This window comes from Struthio camelus, chromosome 19 (assembly GCF_040807025.1).
Source record: "Struthio camelus isolate bStrCam1 chromosome 19, bStrCam1.hap1, whole genome shotgun sequence".
Lineage (NCBI taxonomy): Eukaryota > Metazoa > Chordata > Aves > Struthioniformes > Struthionidae > Struthio > Struthio camelus.
In genome coordinates this window covers 8,035,824-8,054,939 of record NC_090960.1, presented here as the reverse complement: position 1 = coordinate 8,054,939, position 19,116 = coordinate 8,035,824, and the positions used below count along the sequence as shown (strand labels likewise).

General features: G+C 49.6%; 2 protein-coding genes across 3 annotated transcripts in view; one reads left to right on the top strand and one right to left on the bottom strand.

Annotated features, from left to right (window-relative positions):
• Positions 1 to 2,548, top strand: part of HID1 (HID1 domain containing) — a 31,309-nt gene extending 28,761 nt beyond the window's left edge. Inside the window, exon 19 of the mRNA XM_068913259.1 lies at positions 348 to 2,548. Within this exon, the coding sequence (XP_068769360.1) occupies positions 348 to 411 (64 nt within the window). The 3' untranslated portion in view covers positions 412 to 2,548. The remainder of the gene's footprint in view (positions 1 to 347) is intronic.
• A 157-nt stretch (positions 2,549 to 2,705) lies between these two features.
• On the bottom strand, positions 2,706 to 13,101 carry OTOP3 (otopetrin 3). Of its 2 annotated transcripts, none has more exons than XM_068913261.1 (7): positions 12,996 to 13,101; positions 11,013 to 11,425; positions 9,531 to 9,667; positions 8,739 to 8,797; positions 7,936 to 8,054; positions 6,380 to 7,302; positions 2,706 to 5,622 (listed from the first exon to the last, which is right to left on the bottom strand). In XM_068913261.1, exons 2-7 carry the CDS (start codon positions 11,401 to 11,403, stop codon positions 5,452 to 5,454), a joined length of 1,800 nt encoding a protein of 599 aa, XP_068769362.1. In that variant the 5' UTR covers positions 11,404 to 11,425; positions 12,996 to 13,101; the 3' UTR covers positions 2,706 to 5,451. The 2 variants fall into 2 exon arrangements, with proteins under 2 accessions (XP_068769362.1, XP_068769361.1); XM_068913260.1 differs by having other exon boundaries at positions 12,925 to 13,060.
• Between the last annotated feature and the right edge of the window lie 6,015 nt (positions 13,102 to 19,116).

Sequence of the window (19,116 nt, the reverse complement as noted above, 5' to 3'; positions counted from 1 at the left end):
GCTTCCGTTGGAAAAGACTAGGGTGAATCAGTTGCTCTGAAACTTTGTTTGAGCTGGAGATATGAAGGGAGCTGGTCTTGGGAGCACTGCTTGTTTGGGAACTGGCAGCTCTTCTCTTGCCTGTTGTTACCTAAAGGGGATGGTGCAGAGATTTGATGCAAAGCTTTGGCTTTGTGGGATGCTGTAGAAATTGTCATCCCTTTAAAGCCCATTGTGTCTCAACCGGTGATGTCCTCTTTTGCAAAGGTGAAGGCATTCATTGTAGCCAATCCTGCAACCCTGGTGGTGAGATTTGAATTCCATGTACCTGGCCACAGAGTAAAGTGGGTCTTGTCTTTCTCTCCCAGGAATGTGGATCCCCCTATCTGGTATGACACAGATGTGAAGCTGTTTGAAATTCAGCGGGTCTAAGAGAGCACTTACCTCTGCTAAGAGAAATACACTGGATCTAAGGACTTTGCTGTGTGCTGCTTCATCACAGCTATTCCTGCATTTTACGTCCAGCTGAGAGACCAAAAGGACAATCGCTTCATTACCTCCCTGTCATTTTAAGCTTTAATTGGGATCTGCTTGGACATCCCTCCCCCCAGCTCACTTCTCTTCCCTTGCCCTTCACCATGAACCTTGAGTGAAAGATGTCTAAGGGATCGTCCACTTTTATGGTTGCACTAGAAATCAGACTGTTCTTAGCTCTTCTGTTACTCTTTTGCTCCTCGGTTTGGTTTGGAAACCAATCTGACCCTGTCCTTGCTATGATCAGAGTCAACATTTAATTGAAAAAGACTGGCTGTAAATTGAGTGCAAGGGAGAAGCTGCTATTCCTGCAGGAGATGGGATTTTGGAAACCTGTTGTTACTTCCGTGTAGCTCCATACAGTTTCCGGGGCATCCCTTCTGCCTGCAGGTGTCTCCCTGGTGTCTCAGTTGCACGTTGGTAGTGAAATCTTTCCCAGTCAAATGAAAGGAGGAGTTATCTTTTTGTTCTTGTCTCGGTTCTGAATCCCTCTACTCCTTTCTTGGAAAGCTGCTTAAGGGGTTTTGCAGTAACCAGTGCTTTGATATGGTATGAGAAGCTCTTCCTTGGCTTCCAGACCGCCCACCAGCCTGTCCTTTGTGGTGGGCTATTCCAGTAGAGCATGTGTCACTCGGGAAAGCGCTCTCTGATCCATGTGAGCATGCAGAGAGGAATGGGCTGGCTTGGTGGGAGCAAGAAGGAAGGACAAGTCTGCTAAACTCTATTAGGCTTCTCCAGTTCACTGAAAGGACAATGGCATTTGGGTTTGGGAGGAGCAATAATCTGCCATCTTTGCCTGGCAGGTTGGTGCAGTGTGGGGAGTGGGAGGGTCTTTTTGCACACTACTGTCTAAGGCAGTGAAGGAAGCACTCAGGGAAGTTGTAGGAGGAATTTGAAAGTTGCAGGGGGAAAAGCATCTCCACGTCACTAGGGAGTGGAGACTGCTGAGGCGACATTGGATTCTTCAGGACATTTTGCTAGCGCCCAAGCTATCAGATCCTGAACGTATTGGATCCCAAGCATGCAAAGTCTGAGAAGCCAGAGCGAGGGCTGGTGGGAGACTGGCTGTTCCTGGCTTGGTTCAGCAGCACAGGATTGCACATTGGTAGGTGGAGATAACCTGGGGTTTGAGTCAAATTTTATATTCTCCTGGGAGGGCTACTGTCTTAGACCTGCGTGGTCTATGGGCAATAAAGTGTGAGGGGTCCTGTCGTGCACTGAGACCTTTCCCTCTCTGCCAAAGCTTAGTGCTTGGTGCTCTGGGCTTCAGGCTCTCAGGAGGCTCACTGGTCATGGGATGTTTTCCATAGCTTAGAAGCAGTGAGATCACTCCATGGGAACTGTTCTCACGCCCTTAAGTAAGGGGACAGGTGTGGCACACCCTTTTGTGTCTTCTGACCTTTGCCTAAGTTTTGGAGCTAGAGCTATAGTGACACGGCTGTCTTTCCTCTCCTAGAGAGAATGCTACTGTAGTGTACTGGTGGCTCCTGATAGCTTGTAGTCAAGTGGTTTCCTCCTTTTGGCGCTGAGAGTAGACTGGAGTTCCCAAGCCAGTTGACAGCTGAAATATAGCTTGAATTGTTTTTCTGAAGGACATGAAATGTGAAGTAGACAGAGGTTATTTCCCACCCCCCTCCCCAATCTCCGGTTCACTTTGCCGTCTACCACTACTTCCACCCTGACTCCCTCTCTGCTCAGATGTGGACAGGGCGAGGTCTCTGTTTTGCTTGGAATCACTCTTGTATTTAAGAATGTGATTTAGTGGGGCCAGCCTCTGATTGTATGGCACTCACGCCTTGCAGCTGGAAAGGGGCATGCTGTGTCCCATGTGCTTACCTCTTCCCTCCCATGGATCTGCTGGTTTTCATGATCTTCTGTCCTCACTTTTCTGCTTTGTTTCTTTGCGAGTTTCTCTGGAATTTTCTTTTTGTTTCTTGGTATTTGGAGTCTGATCTTTGTTCTGTGGAAATCAACTTGCACTGTAAACTATTTGCTTATTTACAGAGAGAAAGATAAAAGTTATCTGACACATGCAGTTGGTTGCTTTTTTTTCCCCCACCCAGAGAGGTTTATAATCTTGTTTGTGTTGTGCCTGGGTGATTTGTGCTACTAGGGGAACACGTGCTGACTTCCTTTGCAGTGTGTGGGATTTTCTTTTCTTTTTTCTTTACCAAAAATGAACACTGAACTCTGAGTCTGAACTATGTGTTTTTGGCTGTTTCTGTGATGTGGATACGAGGCATCATCAAAACCGCATGCCTCAAAGGAAACGGAAGATAAACGAGGTGAAACAGGAGCAAATCTCCTGACCTTATGAGCTGCGTGCTAAAAACTCTGTGCAGCTGAGACCCATAAGATAGGCACCCTGGCCTGGGGTGAGCTCTGAGAGTGGTTCGCAGATGGCAAAAAATATTGAGAACAAGTGGGCCCTTGGGGTGACATGGCTGTATCTACTAGCTCACTTTTCTCTGGGCATTCGAATACCCATGCTCAGCCCTGCTGTTGATTACATGGAATAGCTGTGGCAGGGCAATTTTAATTGCATGCCAACTGTATGTTGATAGTTTTACCCCTGCTGGGTGTTCACAGAAAGCAGACCCAGCCCAGAGCTTGACTCATGTAGCCCTGGCACCCTGCTCAGGGAAAGAGCTGAAACCCTGCTGCATCAGGACCCCATGTTCCTCTTTGGGGTGGAGGAGCGCGTCTCTTGTTTCCCACTGTGGGATTTCTTACCTTCACCTGCAGTGTTAAACTGGGCATTGTTGGGAAAGGGCATAGAGGGTTGTGACCGCTTATTTGATTTTCAGTGGCTATTTGTGAGAGTTGGAGCTAGTGGGCGTCATTCCTGTTCATGCTAGTCAGATATTCAGGTAGTGCATCCTGTTCCTACAGAGATCACAAGCCAGTTTCTCTCGAAACATACTTGTGTGTAGTACTTATGGGACTTTGTATTTATACCTCAATGGGAGACCTCCACAATCATCTGTTCAGTGGAGGCTCAGTAGCTTTAAGCAGGTTTATACCACAGATAAAAGCCGGGTCATGGGTTCGACCATGAAGTACGTCATTCCTTGTCCCCAGGCTGTCAAAAACTAGGGAAAAGGTTTGAGTTCCTATTTATCATTTGAAAGGGCCAGACCTTGGCATGTATCTGCTGTGGATCCCTTGGTACAAACTGTAAAATGAGAATAATAATTAACTTTATTGGAGCCTAATTTATCCAGCTATTATTTCTCATGACATATGTCTGTTGACACAGGCCTAAGTGAAAGCATTTATTGGGCAAAGTTCATACTCATGCTATCGTTCTCCCTTTCAGCCTCAGAGGAGGGTGTCCTAACCTGAATGCAGAATCGCAAGGACAGTGGGATGTGCGTGGTCAGAAGTTTCCAGCTCTCATCACTGTTCCTGTTTGGGGGAGTTTGCTTCTCTATATAAGATTAGAGCGGGGAGAAGCCACTGGTAGGCTCTGATCCACACCCCTCCTGGGATTGATTTATGGAGGAACAGAAGCAGTAACATAGATGCTCTTTGTACCTTACTCCTCTGGCCTTGGTTAAGAGTCGTGAAGGGTTTTGATAGCAAGAAATGGATTGATTGTAAAACAAGGCCTGCCCTTAGATCTCTCATAAAGTGTGAGTGGTGCGAGTCAAAGTCAGCAGACATTGAGTCTGGTCTTTGAGTGCAGACCAGACCCAGAGATTTCACCAGATACATGTGAGCGTTCAATCTGTCTTTATTTCCGTTCATCATGCTCTGTATTTGAGACCCATAGTCACAAGCCCCCTTGCTCTCCCCTGTGTTTCCAAAGCAAGCATCTCCAATGGAACAAGTAGTAATGGATCTTTGATCAGGCACTATGCTGTGCATTTTTATTTCTTTATGTGCAGCGTGCCTTGGGAAGTGTTTGTGGATGTGCTACATTGTGTGCAAAGCAGCGGTGGGGAGACGTGTCGGTGTGGGAGGGATTCACAGTAGATTTGGCAGTAGCTCCTTCTTGAGCTAGCTTGCTATGTGTGATGGTAGGACCTTTGCTGATACACGCTGGTGATAACATCATGCACGAGTAGCATGAAGTGAAGATCAGCCACAATACTTCTCTAGGGCTTCTTACTTGAGGCTTTCTGAGTGCCTGTAAGGAGAAATACTGTTTAGTCCCCTTAAGGTGAAGTAAAGGTATTGCTTCCATTTTAGAGAACAGGAAAAGGTGCACTGAACTAGTGAAAGTCTGAAGGCCTGTTCTGCTTCTTGACATTGAGAGCTGCAAGCTTTTGACACTTCAGTGGTCTTGGGTCCTGAGACTCATCCAAGTTGGTACCCCAAGTGTTAGCCCCAGGAACAAGCAGAAATAAACCTTGTTCTGACCGTCGCTGCACGCTACCCAATATACTGATCTTTTTGGAAATTGCATGTAAAAAGGTGTATGTTTGGTTCATTTCTGAATGACTGTGGGTGTATGTGATTCTAGTGTGCCTGGTACTGATAAGTCTCTCCTGTGCTGCAGGATGGCGAGTTGGTGAGCGGTGGAGGGGCAGATGTCTGTGACTGTGGATCTGGAGGTTCAGTGGAGTGTAGGTCAGTCTCTCCTGCTCTTGCTGAAGGCTGCTCTTGCATCCTTTTGTCAATAGGAGCTGGTAAAGTCTTACTTGCTACCATACAGCATGCACTGGCGGACCACCACAAAATACTAGTGTGGTTCTGTAGCTCAGTAAGACAGTTTGTGTATAGGTTTCGATTCTGTTGTCTGTGGAGAAAAATAATACTATAAAACAACCTCCTTTTCTTCTGAAACTCATTGTGATGTTGTGTAAGAAGAAGTCAAAGCAGAAGCCGGAGGGAAAAAGCTGAAAAACTTCTGTGTGCGTGTCTGTTGCTTGCCACATCTTTGTTCAGCCTCGTCCTTGCACCCCAGTATCCGGAGTGAGCCGTCAACCCATTTCAGGCTGAGATGTAGACCTCCAGGAGTCCCCCAATGGAGTGCATCCGGTAGAACACGCCCAGTGGGAGGCCGAAGTTCACGATGGCAAACCAGGTAGAATAGCCGTAAAATGACTTCTCCAGTCCATTCTCGAACGCTGGGTGGGCCCCAAACGTGGGCATGATCCACAGCTGAAGAGGTATAAGAAAAAAGAGCAGAAGTCAGAGGTTGGCAAACTGTCTCTTACCTGCACTCCAATCTCATTGTGGGCTCAAGTGGTTGTAGGAATGTTTCAGGAGTATCAGAGGGGTCTCTGCTAGAGGAGAAAATGCAAGTCCGCTAGTTATACTGCTTGCTCCTTGAGAAGTCAAATTCTGTCTGAACTCCAGAAAACCTCATGACAGCCTCATTCTGCCCCAGCCAGCTTCCTCTTTCTTTTGCAGACTGGAGTTGTCCAGATTTTCACTGTTGCCTTGGCCAATTTGCTTTCACTGGTTTAAGGCCATGATGAAGATCTGTGTAGCTTTAAGGTCCCAGTGTGTTTATGGGTGAGTTTTGATCCTGGAGACTATTGATTACAAAGACTCACTACTAGTTCCCCGTGTTTCTCAGTTACCTCATGAAACATTTTTACTGAAACACTTAATAGGTGCGATAATTTCTTCAGAGGTTAAAATCATGGCACGTAAGAATTTGTGAGCTGTCTCCTTTCCTGCACCCAGAAAGCCTAGCCATGTTTGACTCTTAGTTTAAAAGAGAGCATTTAGAATCACGGGAGTGGGGCGTTAACAGAAAAACTGTTCTTGACTTTTAATGGTGGCCTCACTAGTAGGTTAAAACTTGGTGGGAAAAGATTGCTTCTCTGGAATGATGACCCAAAGAAAAGAAGAGAACACCTCTGTATAGAGCTCAGTCAGACTTTGATGTGGCAGAGAGAACAATACTTACTATGATGTTGCACAAAACCAAGAAGAATGAGATCTCCCTTAATGCTTTCCTCTTCCAGCTCAGGTGAGAGTAGGTATGGATGTAGGACAGAGAAACTCTCCGGATCTCCTGTCCCAGCTCCAGCACGCTCACTCGTCTCTGGTCGTGGGCTTCATGATTCTGTTCTTCTTTCAACTCTTCCTCTTTGCTGAGAGGGGGGTGTGTGAGCTCCTGTTTGCTGTTTGACATGGCTGTCTCTTCACAGGGGGGCTGTGAACTCACTACATGCTGTCCAGCGTGTCTGGCCTCAATTGCCTCTAAGAAGGGTTGCCTGTGGAGCCCGTCAATAATGAAGACGTTTTGGGTGATGTGCTGAAAGATGAGGAGGACCGAATAGGACAGGATGAAGCTGTTCAACAGGTCCCTGGGGTCGGTGGCCACAATGGCGACAATGGAGAAGTAGGACATGCCAATTTGGCCAAGGGCTGCCCCCATCAGCAAGATCACGTCCAGGCTACGGGTTGGGTTCTTCAGCGTGTCCAAGTCCCTTTTTTCCATGGCATGGATGAGTGTCCCAATTACTGCGGCAACACTCATCAGCGGCAGGAGCACAATGTAGTAGGAGTAATACATCACAAAGATCTGGCGGTTGGGTGCTGAGCCAGTGGCCTGGATCTGGTACATCATGAAGACACAGATCCCAATGATCACAGCAGCAGCACCCAGCAGTGGTCCAAAGACCACACCCTGGAGCTTGAATTTGGGCTTAATGTGGGAGGCGTGGTGGTGGCTGATGCGTCTCCCCACGTTCTTCCACATGACATACAGCATGGAGCAGCAGACGAGGCAGAACTCGGTGTTGAAGGGGTAGAGCAGGATGTAGCCCTTCTGGAAGACCTCGCAGGCAGTTGTGTTTGGGCACGTGCATGAGATGGTCTTGTTGCCTGGAATGAGAGAAGAGGAAAGCAACAATTAGAAGGGAGATGGCCTGAATCATGGCTGTCTTCAGGAGTTCTGTGTGCAGAAATGGCATCTGTCTTTATGTATCTTAGAAACAGTGACTGGTAGGAAGTTAAGTGATCAGCCCTCAGTCTTTTGAGGCTGTAAGGATTCAAACTAACAGGGTTTAGCACATGGCTTGCCCAAAATACTAAGTACTCCTCCTGGTCAACACCATAGATAGTGGATGAGAGAGATATCGCTTCTTTCCCAGCAAAGCCTCCTCTGTGCTTGGAATATTAGTTTCCCTTTATCTTTTCCCTTGCTCTTAAAAATAGAGCACAGCAGCTATATGAGTTTCTCCTAAATCTGGCAGTCTTTCGCTTGCAGTTGATAGGTGAATGGAATTGCCATTATGCAAGCAAAAAAGGCTTTTCCTTTCCTAGCCCCTAGTTCTATGGTTCTGTAGCAAGTCCTCCCCCTGCAGCCCATCTCTTGAGGACAACCTCTATCAACAGGGAAGTTGCGACATTGGGGGAGCTGGTTGAGATCATCACTGAGACCCCAAACTGTTGCCTCCCCAGAGGTCATCTGTTTCAGCCTAGCATGAATAGGGATATGTGAAAGAGGAGCCTTGCCTGCAAATCGCTGCTCCACATCACGCAGCTGAGACTCAATCTCCTCGTGAATGGAGTCATTGGTCACCGCCAAGAGCCAGAGAAGGAGGTTAGTGGCTATAGTCAGCATCAGCCCGCATCTGGGAGGAGAGAAGAGCACTTTCACTGCGGAGATTGCTTACGACCTGACCCTGTGTTCACTTGCCATGTAGTGCTTCCCTCTGCTTCTTGCTTGTACGTGCACAGATGCATGCAAACACAGTGCTTTGAGCCCATTCAGCATATGGGCATTGGTGCACAGCTTTGCACACGCCAATTCAGCTGTGTATGTTCCCATGTGGCCGTTTGCAAAGGAGCAGGGCAGGAAATGCCCGGCTTGCTAGCTATTGCAAAACTGGCCTAAGCCTGGGTGCACTTACAGCAGGGAAGGCTTGAGATATCTTCCAGTGCCTGATGGTGGGTCTCAGCAATAGGAATGGGAATCAGGAATCGGGAACTCCCCCCCCCCCCCCCCCCCCCTGCCTTTTCCCCAGTCAGTGAATCAATCTCTGAACCATGCAATCTGAAGGTATTTGGGGTTGGGAGGAAGTAACAGGCTTTATAGCTGTTGAAGGTGCAAGTGAAGACCAGGAGGAGCTGGTGAGCCCAGGTAGATGGAAGGAGGACAGGTCTGGTCAAGTCATAGTCTACTCTTTTGTGATGCAGAATATAAAGAGCTTGCGTAAGATCAGGTGAAGACAGGTCTAGCAAGAGGTTCATAAATAAGAAGAAAGGAAAAGTTTCTCTTTAGAGAAGAGTAGAAAGTTTTTCTTTGCTCCTCATACCTGGTGAGGTTGTGCTGGACTTGAATGCAGTCCTTAGAGTGATACCACAGGAAAAGAGCCTGCAAATCAGTAGCAATAATGACGTGAGCAGGGCGAAGCTGGCAGCCTTCCGTGCTCCCTGCCTGAAAGGGACTGGCAGCAAGAAGGCACGTGTCTGAGTGGGAGCAAACCTGCCTCTGTGAGCTGTGCAGAGACACGTGTGTACCTGCATTTCAGTTCTGGCACACGTGCTGGCATCCCTAGGTGACTCTAGCATGTGTATGCCTGTACCTGATGCCAAAGGAGGTCTAGGGGACCTGCTTTTCTCTGTCTTGTTATACATGAGCATTTACCGCTGAGATGCGAGCTAGCTTGCTTTTCAAATAAGGCTTTGGGCCAGGGCAGGAAGGAGGAAGAGCGTTACTGTCAGAGAGTAACAAGTTGCAAAGTGTGTGAGATATTTATGTCATGGTTTTGTGCAGGGGTGTAATTACAGGTAGAGAAAGGCTGGATCTATGTAGGGAGACTAGTGCAAAGATATCTCTTTGGCCAAATTTATGAACGTCCTCTCCTCTCTCTCTCTCCCCCTACTTCAGTGTTGCAGAACAAACTCCTCTAGAGCCAACAGTACGTCTTGTATCGCTAGAGCTGTTTATTTCAAAATCTTATTTCTTTGATACTTGAAATGGTGCATGATATGTCTTTGTGAGACTGCCTTATGTGTACGCACTTCCCCACTTGCTCCCACCCCGTGGCCTCCCAGTGATGGGACAGAAGGAACAAGCGGATTCCCAGAAGAGTAACGTGCAGTACCTGGGTGCTAACAAAAATGATTTCGATGCAGGGAAACACAAGCTGCACCTGGGATTTGCACTGGATGTGAACTACGCTGTAGCCAATCTCAAAGACGTTCAGGAGGACGCTGAAAGCACCGAACAGCAGTAGTGATCCTGGACAACAACAAAAGCGCCAGTAAATAAGACATGTCTGTGGAGCATCTGATCCTAGCTTGGGTTTTGAGACCTTGTGCCTCTTAGATTTGGGTGGAGCTGAAGGCCTTCCAGTTTGGAAGTCTCACAATTTTGAGAGAAGGGGAGAAAGGAGAGCCTGATTCCTGAATTTGGTTAGATACTTTGACTGGTTTGTTTAAGGTGTTGAGACAATGCAAGGCATTTTCCTGTGCTCGGATACAACGTTGGAAGATGGTTTTCAGTCCTTTCTGCACAGTCTGGGGTGATGCAGGAAAGCTAACAGCAGATGGTGGTTTCTGCCTTACTGGAGGAGGTCAGAAATGTATGCAGGCCTGGCTGAAGGTCTCAGCAGCACCACTCTGGGGAAGATGAGGCCCTTCTTGCTGTTTCTTTGTTTCTGTTTTGACACCATTCTGCAGCTTAGGTAGTGAAGTATCTTGCAGTTGTCTTCCCCTTAGTTCTCTATGCTTAATGGAGACTGTAATAAGACTAGGTGCTAATTAGAAACTCCCTAATAGACCAGAGGCCGGGCAGTTTAGAGAAACATCATTTCACAAAGCGGGGCAGCTGTGGTGAACACCTGATGGAAGATCTCCAAGGAAAGCCTGGCTGTCACTGGACTGGGCAGGGATCTTCCCCTAGAAATGGGACTGCTGTGATATTAAACAAGGGCGAGGGCAGCACAGGGCTGCTGACATAATGGGAGGGTAAATGAGGTGGTTCTCTGCTTGCTTTGCAAAGTGGTGGGCTGAATGTGGGATTTGGGGTCACTCTGGCTGCCTTGAATCCACCCTCTGCTCTTGCGGGATGCAGGAGTCCAGGGCTTCTCACCGGCACATCATAGCTCTTGTTTTTCTCCCTTTTTATTTCCCCCGTGGGTTTAAGTATTGGGGAACCTTAGCAAAACAACACTCCTGGTACTGCCCCAGCTCTCCAACTGACTGACTGAGGTGTGGAGTGGGTCATTCGTAAAACCTTCCCTACATCTCTCCCACCACGCTCAGTTGCTGTGCTGCAGGTGGGAGATGTCTCCATTGTGCTTTGGGGAGAGATCACAGGGAAAGATTTGCCCAGGAGCCTGAAGGGAAACCAAGCTCGAGGCCTTGCTGGCTGCTCTGGTCCCTCTCTGTAGCATCAGCTATGCCCCTGTCTTCCCCCCAACCTCATACCACAAGCTTGCAGGGACCCTGGGAGATTCCCAGTGCCCTACTTACATCTTCCATGAGTACTAGCTCTTTCAGTAGTGGGGGAAGGATTTCCTTATCTTCCAAGCACTGGGAGAAAGGGAGAAGGCATGAAATGATATATCAAAAGCAGGACTTACCCCTAAGCCAGATCGACCCGGCGTGGGAGTCCCGTTGCAGCACTGCATGTGGTTGCCGGCTGGTGCCCAGCAAGTAGTAGATAATCCAGCACAGGCACAAGACCTTGAGGATGGAGAGTAGGATCCAGACATCTGCCAGCGTGATGGCCACGTGGTTGAAAATCATGCTGCTGAGGAAGGCGCTGCCCAGAAACACCACGTTCATGGCCAGCAACCCCGAGAAGAGCTGCCCAGCTTTCTGAGCCTGCCTGTCCCTCTGCACCAGTGAAGAGCAGTGACGGTACAGCCAGGACTTTTCATAGTGGATTGTGGAGTTGTCTGGTGCAGCTGAGGCTGGCCTGTGGTTGCAGTGATGGCAGGGCTTTTGCCTTGAGACTTTGTTGGCCAACATGGCTCGTCTGCCTGGGGCTCACCTGCCACATTGAACAAAGAGGGGGTTAATATGTATGAGGATGGTGGGGAACATGCTGGGAAGTTTTGTGCTCTGTTATAAAAGCCACTTGTGTGGTGAGTTTGGAGGCCTTGGCCTCCTGCATCTTGGACTTTTTCAGGGCTTGCCTTGAGCACAAGACAAAAATGGTCCTTTGAAGGCTTTGCTTGTTTAGAGCCTCTCTTGGCTGCTGTGCAGCTTCTTCCCTCTCCAGAAGCTGGATGAGGGGGAAAAGAGGTTGGTGTTGGGCCCAGGTTAGGTATTAAAAATGTCCCTCTGGACAGGGTCACTGCAGGGCGCTGAGGAAAAACCCTTTTGCCTAAATCTGTCCTGAGAAGCCTACATGAAAATGGATATTTGATCTCTCTGCCTTGCCCTGTCAGTACTCGGAGCTGTTGGCAGCAGAGGTACCCAAACTGTTCCCATTTGAACCTTTCGTGCCTCCTCTGCTTACAGCCCTAGATTCAGATTTTGCCCTTTTCTTTTGTTGCTGTAAGGATTAGCTGGAAAAGCAGAACAAGCTCAGACCTGCACTAAAACTCAGAGCTGTTTGGTTTTGGGAGATGGATCTGACTTCTTCCTTGTGTTTCTAGGCTGTGTGATTTTATGCTGCTCTCCTGGGTACGGTCACACAGATTGTGACAGAGCTGGGGAGAGGAAAAAAAAGGTCTGTAAATGTTGATCCAAGATTATAGGAAAAGGCCCAGCTTCCCACCCATGAGGGCTGAGAACGGGGCAGAGTTTATGCCTGGCTTGCTTTCTTTTTCTACTTGTAGTATGGTGTTCAGAAAAGCACAGAGCCATGAGTGTCCTGGCACAGAAGTTTAGAGTTTGGCGCGGATAAAACATACAGATCCTGGGAACTTTTCTATTCCAACTTTTTGAAAAATCATGGTAGGACCATGTTCCCCAGGACAGGGACATCTCCTTGCTTGCATATAGTGATTAGGCAAGACTGGCTTTGCTACAGGTTCAGTATATGGTAAAGGCTGTTTCTCTCCAGGGAGCAACGTGAGTCTGGCTGTGGCGGGGAGTAGCTGGAGTGAAAGCAGACCCCTTTGCAGGAGAGATGCGTTGGTGGGGGGGGAATGGTATGTAGTTGTCTTAAGGATTTGGGGGTGAAACAGACTATCTGAGAGGGGTCAAATCTCAGCGCTTTCCTCTTCCCTTTGATCTGTGGAGATTCAAACTGCGCTTTTATCAGTAGAGGTGATCCTAAACTCTTCCTCTTTCAGCTCCAAAACTCTCCTGCTGTGGCAGGACAGGAGCAAATGCCCACCCCTCTCTTAGGGCTGTAACCACCCTGCCCTGGGAAGAGAGAGGCCATGAAATCAGAAGGACCAGACTGAATCGCGTCCGAGCTGCAGCAGGAGGTCCCCCAAATGCCCAGACAAAGTCGCGTGCAGCAGCCACCTGCTTTGGACCCAACCCCTCGACCCCGGAGTCGGGAGCTGCTGAGAGCAGCCAAGTCCCAGCCCTTACCTCTGTGCCGCTGCCTGCCAAGTGGGAGCAGCTGCCGGTGCAGCCTCGTTTGCAGCCAGGGCTAAAATTACCTGCTCAGAGGCCACTGGGATGTGTGCGAGTCTCTCTGCAGGACCGGGGCGCTGGCAGAAGGACTGCTCCCTCCTGAATGTGGCCTCTGCTCTGAGTCCATTGATTTTTTTTTTTCCCACCCTGTTTACTTTGGGTCTATTATTGTCATTATATTAATTAGTCAGTGAGACGCTCTTAGCTCCACTAAGGACAGCCAATGGGAAATGACTCCTTTATACACCTGCTGGGTTGCCCCATGTCAATGGCCTTGGCACAGGATGTGCCAACTGGTAAAACCACAAGCCTTGGTGACTAATTTGTGCCGTGGCTCGAGCAAGTTGAAGACTAATCTGGTGTGGGCTTGTTCTGGGGAGCAGAGCTGGGGGTGCTCAGCCCAGCTACTTTGGCTACAATCCACTTGAGTTTGCCACTGCCCTGATTTTAGGTAGTTCCCTACGATGTTTTTCTCAATATGAGCCCCTACATCGTGCGTTTTTGATTTTCTTTTGCCTGGCCTGGCCTGGCCTGGAGGAGACGTCTTATCTGGAGCCTGAAATGAGCGTCTGCATTCAGAGCCAGTTTTTCTGTGCCAGTGAAATGGGATGGGTTGCAGGATGATTGTGATCACCCTTTGTCCCCACGTTAAGGCCAGGGGGGCTGCTAGCTGTTGGCAGTGGGATTGTGACCTGGAAACGGGGAAGAGCAGTCCCATTTGTGTTTGGTCTTGGGGACAGGGCAGTGTGGTGGGAGCTCCCGTGCTGAAGGTTTCTGGGCAATGAGACAGCCAGAAATCGGGTCCCCAAAGTGCCCGGCACTGAGTGAAGGAGAAGGTGGAAACGTGGATCCCCGCAGGCGCTAGTGAGAGATGCCCAAACTGATGTGAAAGCCCAGACTCCCAGTCCAGCCTTGGGCACAGGGACCACATCAGTCGTCTTGGAGAGAGGCTGCTCCTCTTGAGGTTGGGAGCTATGACCTGTTAATGATGACTTTTTGGAGCCAGATACTGATGTGCAAACCTTGTGGCTGCATGGGGTCTGGGGCGCTCTGGGGCTGAGCTGTGCTGTCCCTGTTCCTGCTGCAGGGTGAGCTGACTTCTGCCTGGGACAGTGTGGTGAGCTGATCTCTCGTTTTGTGGCTGGGAATCAAGAGTTTGACAGTTTTAGCTGAGCTGGTAAGCCCAGAAGGTGCTGGGGAGAAGCTGTTTGCGTTCCCTGGGATGAAGCCCTGGGCTCTGGGCTTCTTGTAGCTGGCAAAGATGTGAGTTAGGAGTTCAGAGCCACGAAACACTTCACAAGAAACTGATAGGGAGAGGAAGGACTGGAGGAGTGCGAAGGCGGGGGTCAGAGGTTATCATGCGGCGGGATGTGACGAAAGGGACGGACAACAAAGAGCAGGAAGCCCTTTGCTCCTGGGGTGCGAGCTCCCGGTGCGTGCTGGTGCAGCCGTCACGTTTAATGTCTAATCAGCAAACCCGTCACACTTAATGTCTGACTGAGGCCTTGCACCGACATGGTGAAGCCAAGCTATTTTGGTCTGGGCAGGTTGTTTCATGACTACCCACAGTTAGATTTGTTCTGCCTTCCCTAAAGCATCAGCAGCTGCCCAGTAGCCTGCTCGGAGACTCGTGTCCTTGTGCCTTGCTTTACCGCTCTGGGATCTTCTGTGTGCAGTTGGGCTCTTCTTTGGGTGCCTGGCTCTTCTCATGACCCAGTTTTAGAGCTTAGCAGGGAACTGGGATCCTCAGGTGCTATTTAGTGGCCTCTTTGTTGAACAAAACCAACGATTTACATGTGAGATGTTAACAAAACTGGCTGTTTTCAGGGTACTTGGCCCAAAATTGAGATGACTGTGTAAAGCTGGGAAAGGGAGGCCAGGAGTCTGAATATATCCTGGGGGAAAGAAGTTTGGGTGAAATCTGAGGTCCTTCCTTTAAAGACGGGCCTGAAATAAAACTGTGTGCCTCAGTGGTTTTGCCAGTGGCCCTGTGCATATTGGCTGCAAAGTCTAGGCATCCTTCTTAGCCTGACTTGCTGTCTTCTGATTTTGAAGCTGAGATTAACCCAGAGGAGCTGTAAAGCCCCAGGACGCTAGCTACTCCCGCACGTGAAGGCTCCCGCGTGGCCTTCACGTTGGAGAAGTGCGCTGCTTAACTTGGAACATATTGACATAAGTTTATCCAAGAGAAGTAATCGTTAAGCAAAAGACACACAGCAAGCCCCAGGAGAGGGGCAGAAAAGGAGAGGATGGGTTGAACTAACTAGATCAACTACGTCAATCCAGGTAGTGCAAATCACTGCCCTGTTCTGGTCTGGAGAAGCTGCCTTTGCTCTGAGGCTGATGGAAAGCTGCTCCATGGCAGGAAGGCTGTTTGCCCCTCCGCTATCGGCAGTGTGCTCATTAATGGCATTATCTGTGCACTTAGCAGTAATAACACCCAGGCTGGGCTAAGCGGATCTGTAAACAGGAGCTGAGGCGGAAGGTGGTTTGTGCCCAGCTGCCGTGTTTGCCCAAAGGCCTTCTGAGGAATGCTGTCTGCCACGAGGCTCCCCGGCCAGCCCACGCCCTTCCTTCCCTGCTGCCGATAACCAGCTGATGACGTCTCCCGCGGGGCCAGGGAGCGGGCGCCCTGTGGGGGCTGCACGGTGATGGTGAAGGGCAGCCTCATCCGATGTGAGCTGTTCCTACCGCCCTGTCTCCGTCCACACACGGAGGGGAGCGGATGGGCTCAGTGGGGCCGAGCGCAGGCAGCCAGCGTGTGGTAGCTCCCCGTGCGAAGCACGGCTCTGCGTTCTCCCCGTTGGCCCTCTGTGGAGGTCGCTTCGACCTCTTGGTGGCGTTGAGTTGCTCCTCACCATCTGGGCCTGCCATTGTTCCCTGGGAAGTGCCCCTCCATCAACTTCTGCCCAGGCTCCCAGCAAACTGAAGAGCGTCATGGACTGCCCTTTGCCTCGTGCGGTGAAGCCTGCCCTCTCCCCAGCCCCATGACCTTCTCGACACATCCACTTTCCAGCTGCTGCATTGACAGGTAATAATTAACTCCGATCCCTCCCCTGTCTCTGACACACCTCAGAGCAAATCACTCAGATAAAAGGCTTATTATTATTACTTTTTTCTTTAATAAAACAAAACTCACCCTCAAATAACATGATTAAGAAGCAGAGGAAGGGATGCAAAACCCTGGCAGGGATGGGATGGTGACTCAGTTCTGGCCTTGGATATGGTCTTCCCCGCTTCTTTTCTGAGCGGTGATTTCTGATCTACTCTTTGACTCACGCCCTCCTCGCTGCTCTCTCTGCGAAGGCCTTGGCGCCGGCACCACGTGGCTTGGGTCGAGGCCTGGACTGGGACCTTTTCCATGCTCCTATGGTGACTGTGGCACCTGGGGGCTTGGCCAGAGCTGGATCCCTAACTCCAGGCTCCCTCATGGGTTTAGCACTCCCAGCAAACCCCTGCCACGCAGCAGGTGCTCAGCTCGGAAGGCCAAGGTGGCTTTTACACCAAAGTGAGCAAGTCTGGGAGTCCCTCAGAAGACACTGGAGCCCCAGTGGTCCTGTGGTTTCTCATAGCTCTTCGTTTGCAGCAGCTGCTGCCGCTCAGTCGCTGCAAGACACATTTGTGCCCCCGTCCCCTAATGCAGGTCTGAGCTCGGCTCTAGAACTGATGTAGTCGCAGCAGGACCAGTCAGTCAGATGCTGTCTAAGGCCTTGGGGCTCACCTTGTTCTCTGCTCTGACATAGGCTTTCTGTTCTCCTGACTCCTGTGCCTCAGTTTCCCTGCTTCCAAATGTGGAAGATGGCGATAACAGCAGTACTATTCCGCAGACATCTGCTACAAAGACCTGTGTACGAAGAGCAGAGCGGCCCTTAGGGGTAACAGGACCCCTTCATTTTACTCAGGTACTCTGCATTTGGGCTGTATTTTCTCCTCCTATAAAACCCTCCATCAGAGAAAGACATCACCTCTTTAATTGCGCTGCAAGGAGGTGTACTGCAAGTCAGTAGTTGAGGAGGTAACGATAGAGGAGCCAGCAGCAGGTTGGCTGCGTCACCTTGCACTGCTGGCTCCCAGGGAAGGGCCCGCCTTGGTGCAACGGAGACGTGGCAGCACCTGCTTCTGGGGTGCATGTGGCTTTGAGTAACAAGCCTGGGAAGTTGGCTGGGCCCGAGGAGTTGCGCAGGGAGGTCTGGCTGATCTCCATCAGCCTCAGAGATAATCCCTTCACGTGCTAGCTGACCGTGAGCCAATACATTCTGGGAAGACAATCCTCAAGCACACAGCAGGGCCCATGCTTCCAGGGGGGTTTTCTTAGGGTTTGTTTTTTTGCTGATTGGACTTGCATGGACTGACTTTCCCTCTATCTGCCTTCTTGGGTATATAAATAGGGTTCATTGGCCATCTCCTTATTTGCCGCCTCTCCCAAGACACTAGTAGATGGCTGGGAGGCAGAATGAGACAGGGCCTCGCTTGTAAACCCCTGCGCTCCCTGCGGTTGCAGCTGGGAGACATCTCAGGTCAGCAAGGGGCGATTGCAGAGATCACGGTGACCCTAGACAGTCTTGTTTTATACCAAATGTGATGACTCATGGTGGGATGTTTGAGTTCCTGCTGAATGAGCAGCCTGGAGTGGTTGTTTTGGGATTATGATTGGCATCGGAGCAGCTTGGGGTTGTCCTCACATCTGTCCTGAGTGCATTTAACCCCAGAAACGCCCCTACCCTTCCTGGTCTCTGGGGTAGAACATGAGAGCAGTTCCAACTCAGCCCCGGCTAGCTTGGTGTGTCCAGGCCTGGGAACCTAGGTCCAGGCACTGGAAAGGGTGTAAAGGGGGAAACCCAGTGTGCCCCCCTGGAATAAAGCAGGTGATGAAATATTTTCTGCTCCCCCCTCAGAGCTCAATGGCTTGGAGTAAAAGAATGTAGGGATGTACGCAAGACTGACGTCTGTGCACCATTTACGTCTCTTCTCTGACATAACCTGTGGTTCCTGCAGTTAAAATAATAACACTTTTGTTTTCTGAAAGGTGAAGTTCCTAGAGAAAGATTGTATCTCTATTAGATTAATACATTAAAAAAAAAAAAAAGAGGCAGGCCTTTGGCAGGTTGATGAGGCTGGGAGAGGCTGCCTGGCTGTTCCCAGGCTCGCAAAGGGAAGGACTGACCACCTCAGAGGTGCTGGATCAGTGCCTTGCCCAGGAGCAGGGGAAACCAGGGTGTGCCCCATCTACCAGCCTCAGAGAAAGGCTGCAGGCAGGCAGGTGTAACGGGTGAAGTTGTCAGGCTGGTGTCACACAAGCCAGAGATACCATTCCTTTCTGGATTAGAGCGCTAGGTTTGAAGGGGAAAGTGGTTTGAAATGTGTGAGCCTGGGTTGGCAGACCAAGCGCAGTGTGTATAATCTGGGCTCTTGAAAGAAAAATCATCTCACTCAATTGCAAGTATTGTGATTTCCGTTTATTCTTTTCTTAGGCAGATACACACACGTCCATGCAAAAAGGCTTGTTGATTTTTGACACATCTGCAGTGTTCTTTATTTGAACAATAACCATTGATGTCTCGGGGTACAGACGAAGGCGAGTTGTGCCATTTTGGCACGCACCCTCCCGGCCTAGTGTCATTAGGCAGCATGGGCTTTCTGAGGCTCCGATTTGACTCTGAATACAGCAGAGGGCCCGTTTCTGCCACCGGCAGCCCAGGAGTCCTGCTCTGAAAGCCCTTATAGCCATATAGCAGTTTATGGAGAGTTGCAAGCACCCAGAAACTTGTGCTGGGACCCTCTTCTGCGCTATATGTGTCGTGACTGCCTGGATGCTGAGGCTGTACTCACAGCCTTGAAGCTTGCACGGTCTTGAGGGTGCAGTGCAAATGTACTTTAAGGGCATGGGAGATCAAATGAGAGGTTGTAGCATTGTACTGATGTCTGTATCATATGGCACTGAAGGCCCCTGCATGCGTTCAGTGTTACAGTGAAAAATCAATAAATAATTTTGTGTACAAAAATGTTCATATATTAAAAAAAAAATCACAATCTATTAAAAAAAGAAAAACAGATCTCCTGATCGTTCCCCAGACCGTATTGCCTATATGGTCTTTATGGCTCTTGAGCCTTGATTCAGGAAAATTGGGGAAAAAGTGTGCTTAAAAT

What these genes read in the sequence shown, in the direction of transcription:
- OTOP3 (XM_068913261.1), bottom strand. Translation starts at nt 11,403, where the DNA reads ATGTTGGCCAACAAAGTCTCAAGGCAAAAGCCCTGCCATCACTGCAAC. An exon ending in GTCCAGCACAACCTCACCAG is followed by an intron (nt 8,055 to 8,738) that starts GTATGAGGAGCA and finishes CTCTCCTCCCAG; the next exon opens with ATGCGGGCTGATGCTGACTA. An exon ending in TGGTTTTGTGCAACATCATA is followed by an intron (nt 5,623 to 6,379) that starts GTAAGTATTGTT and finishes ATACCTCTTCAG; the next exon opens with CTGTGGATCATGCCCACGTT.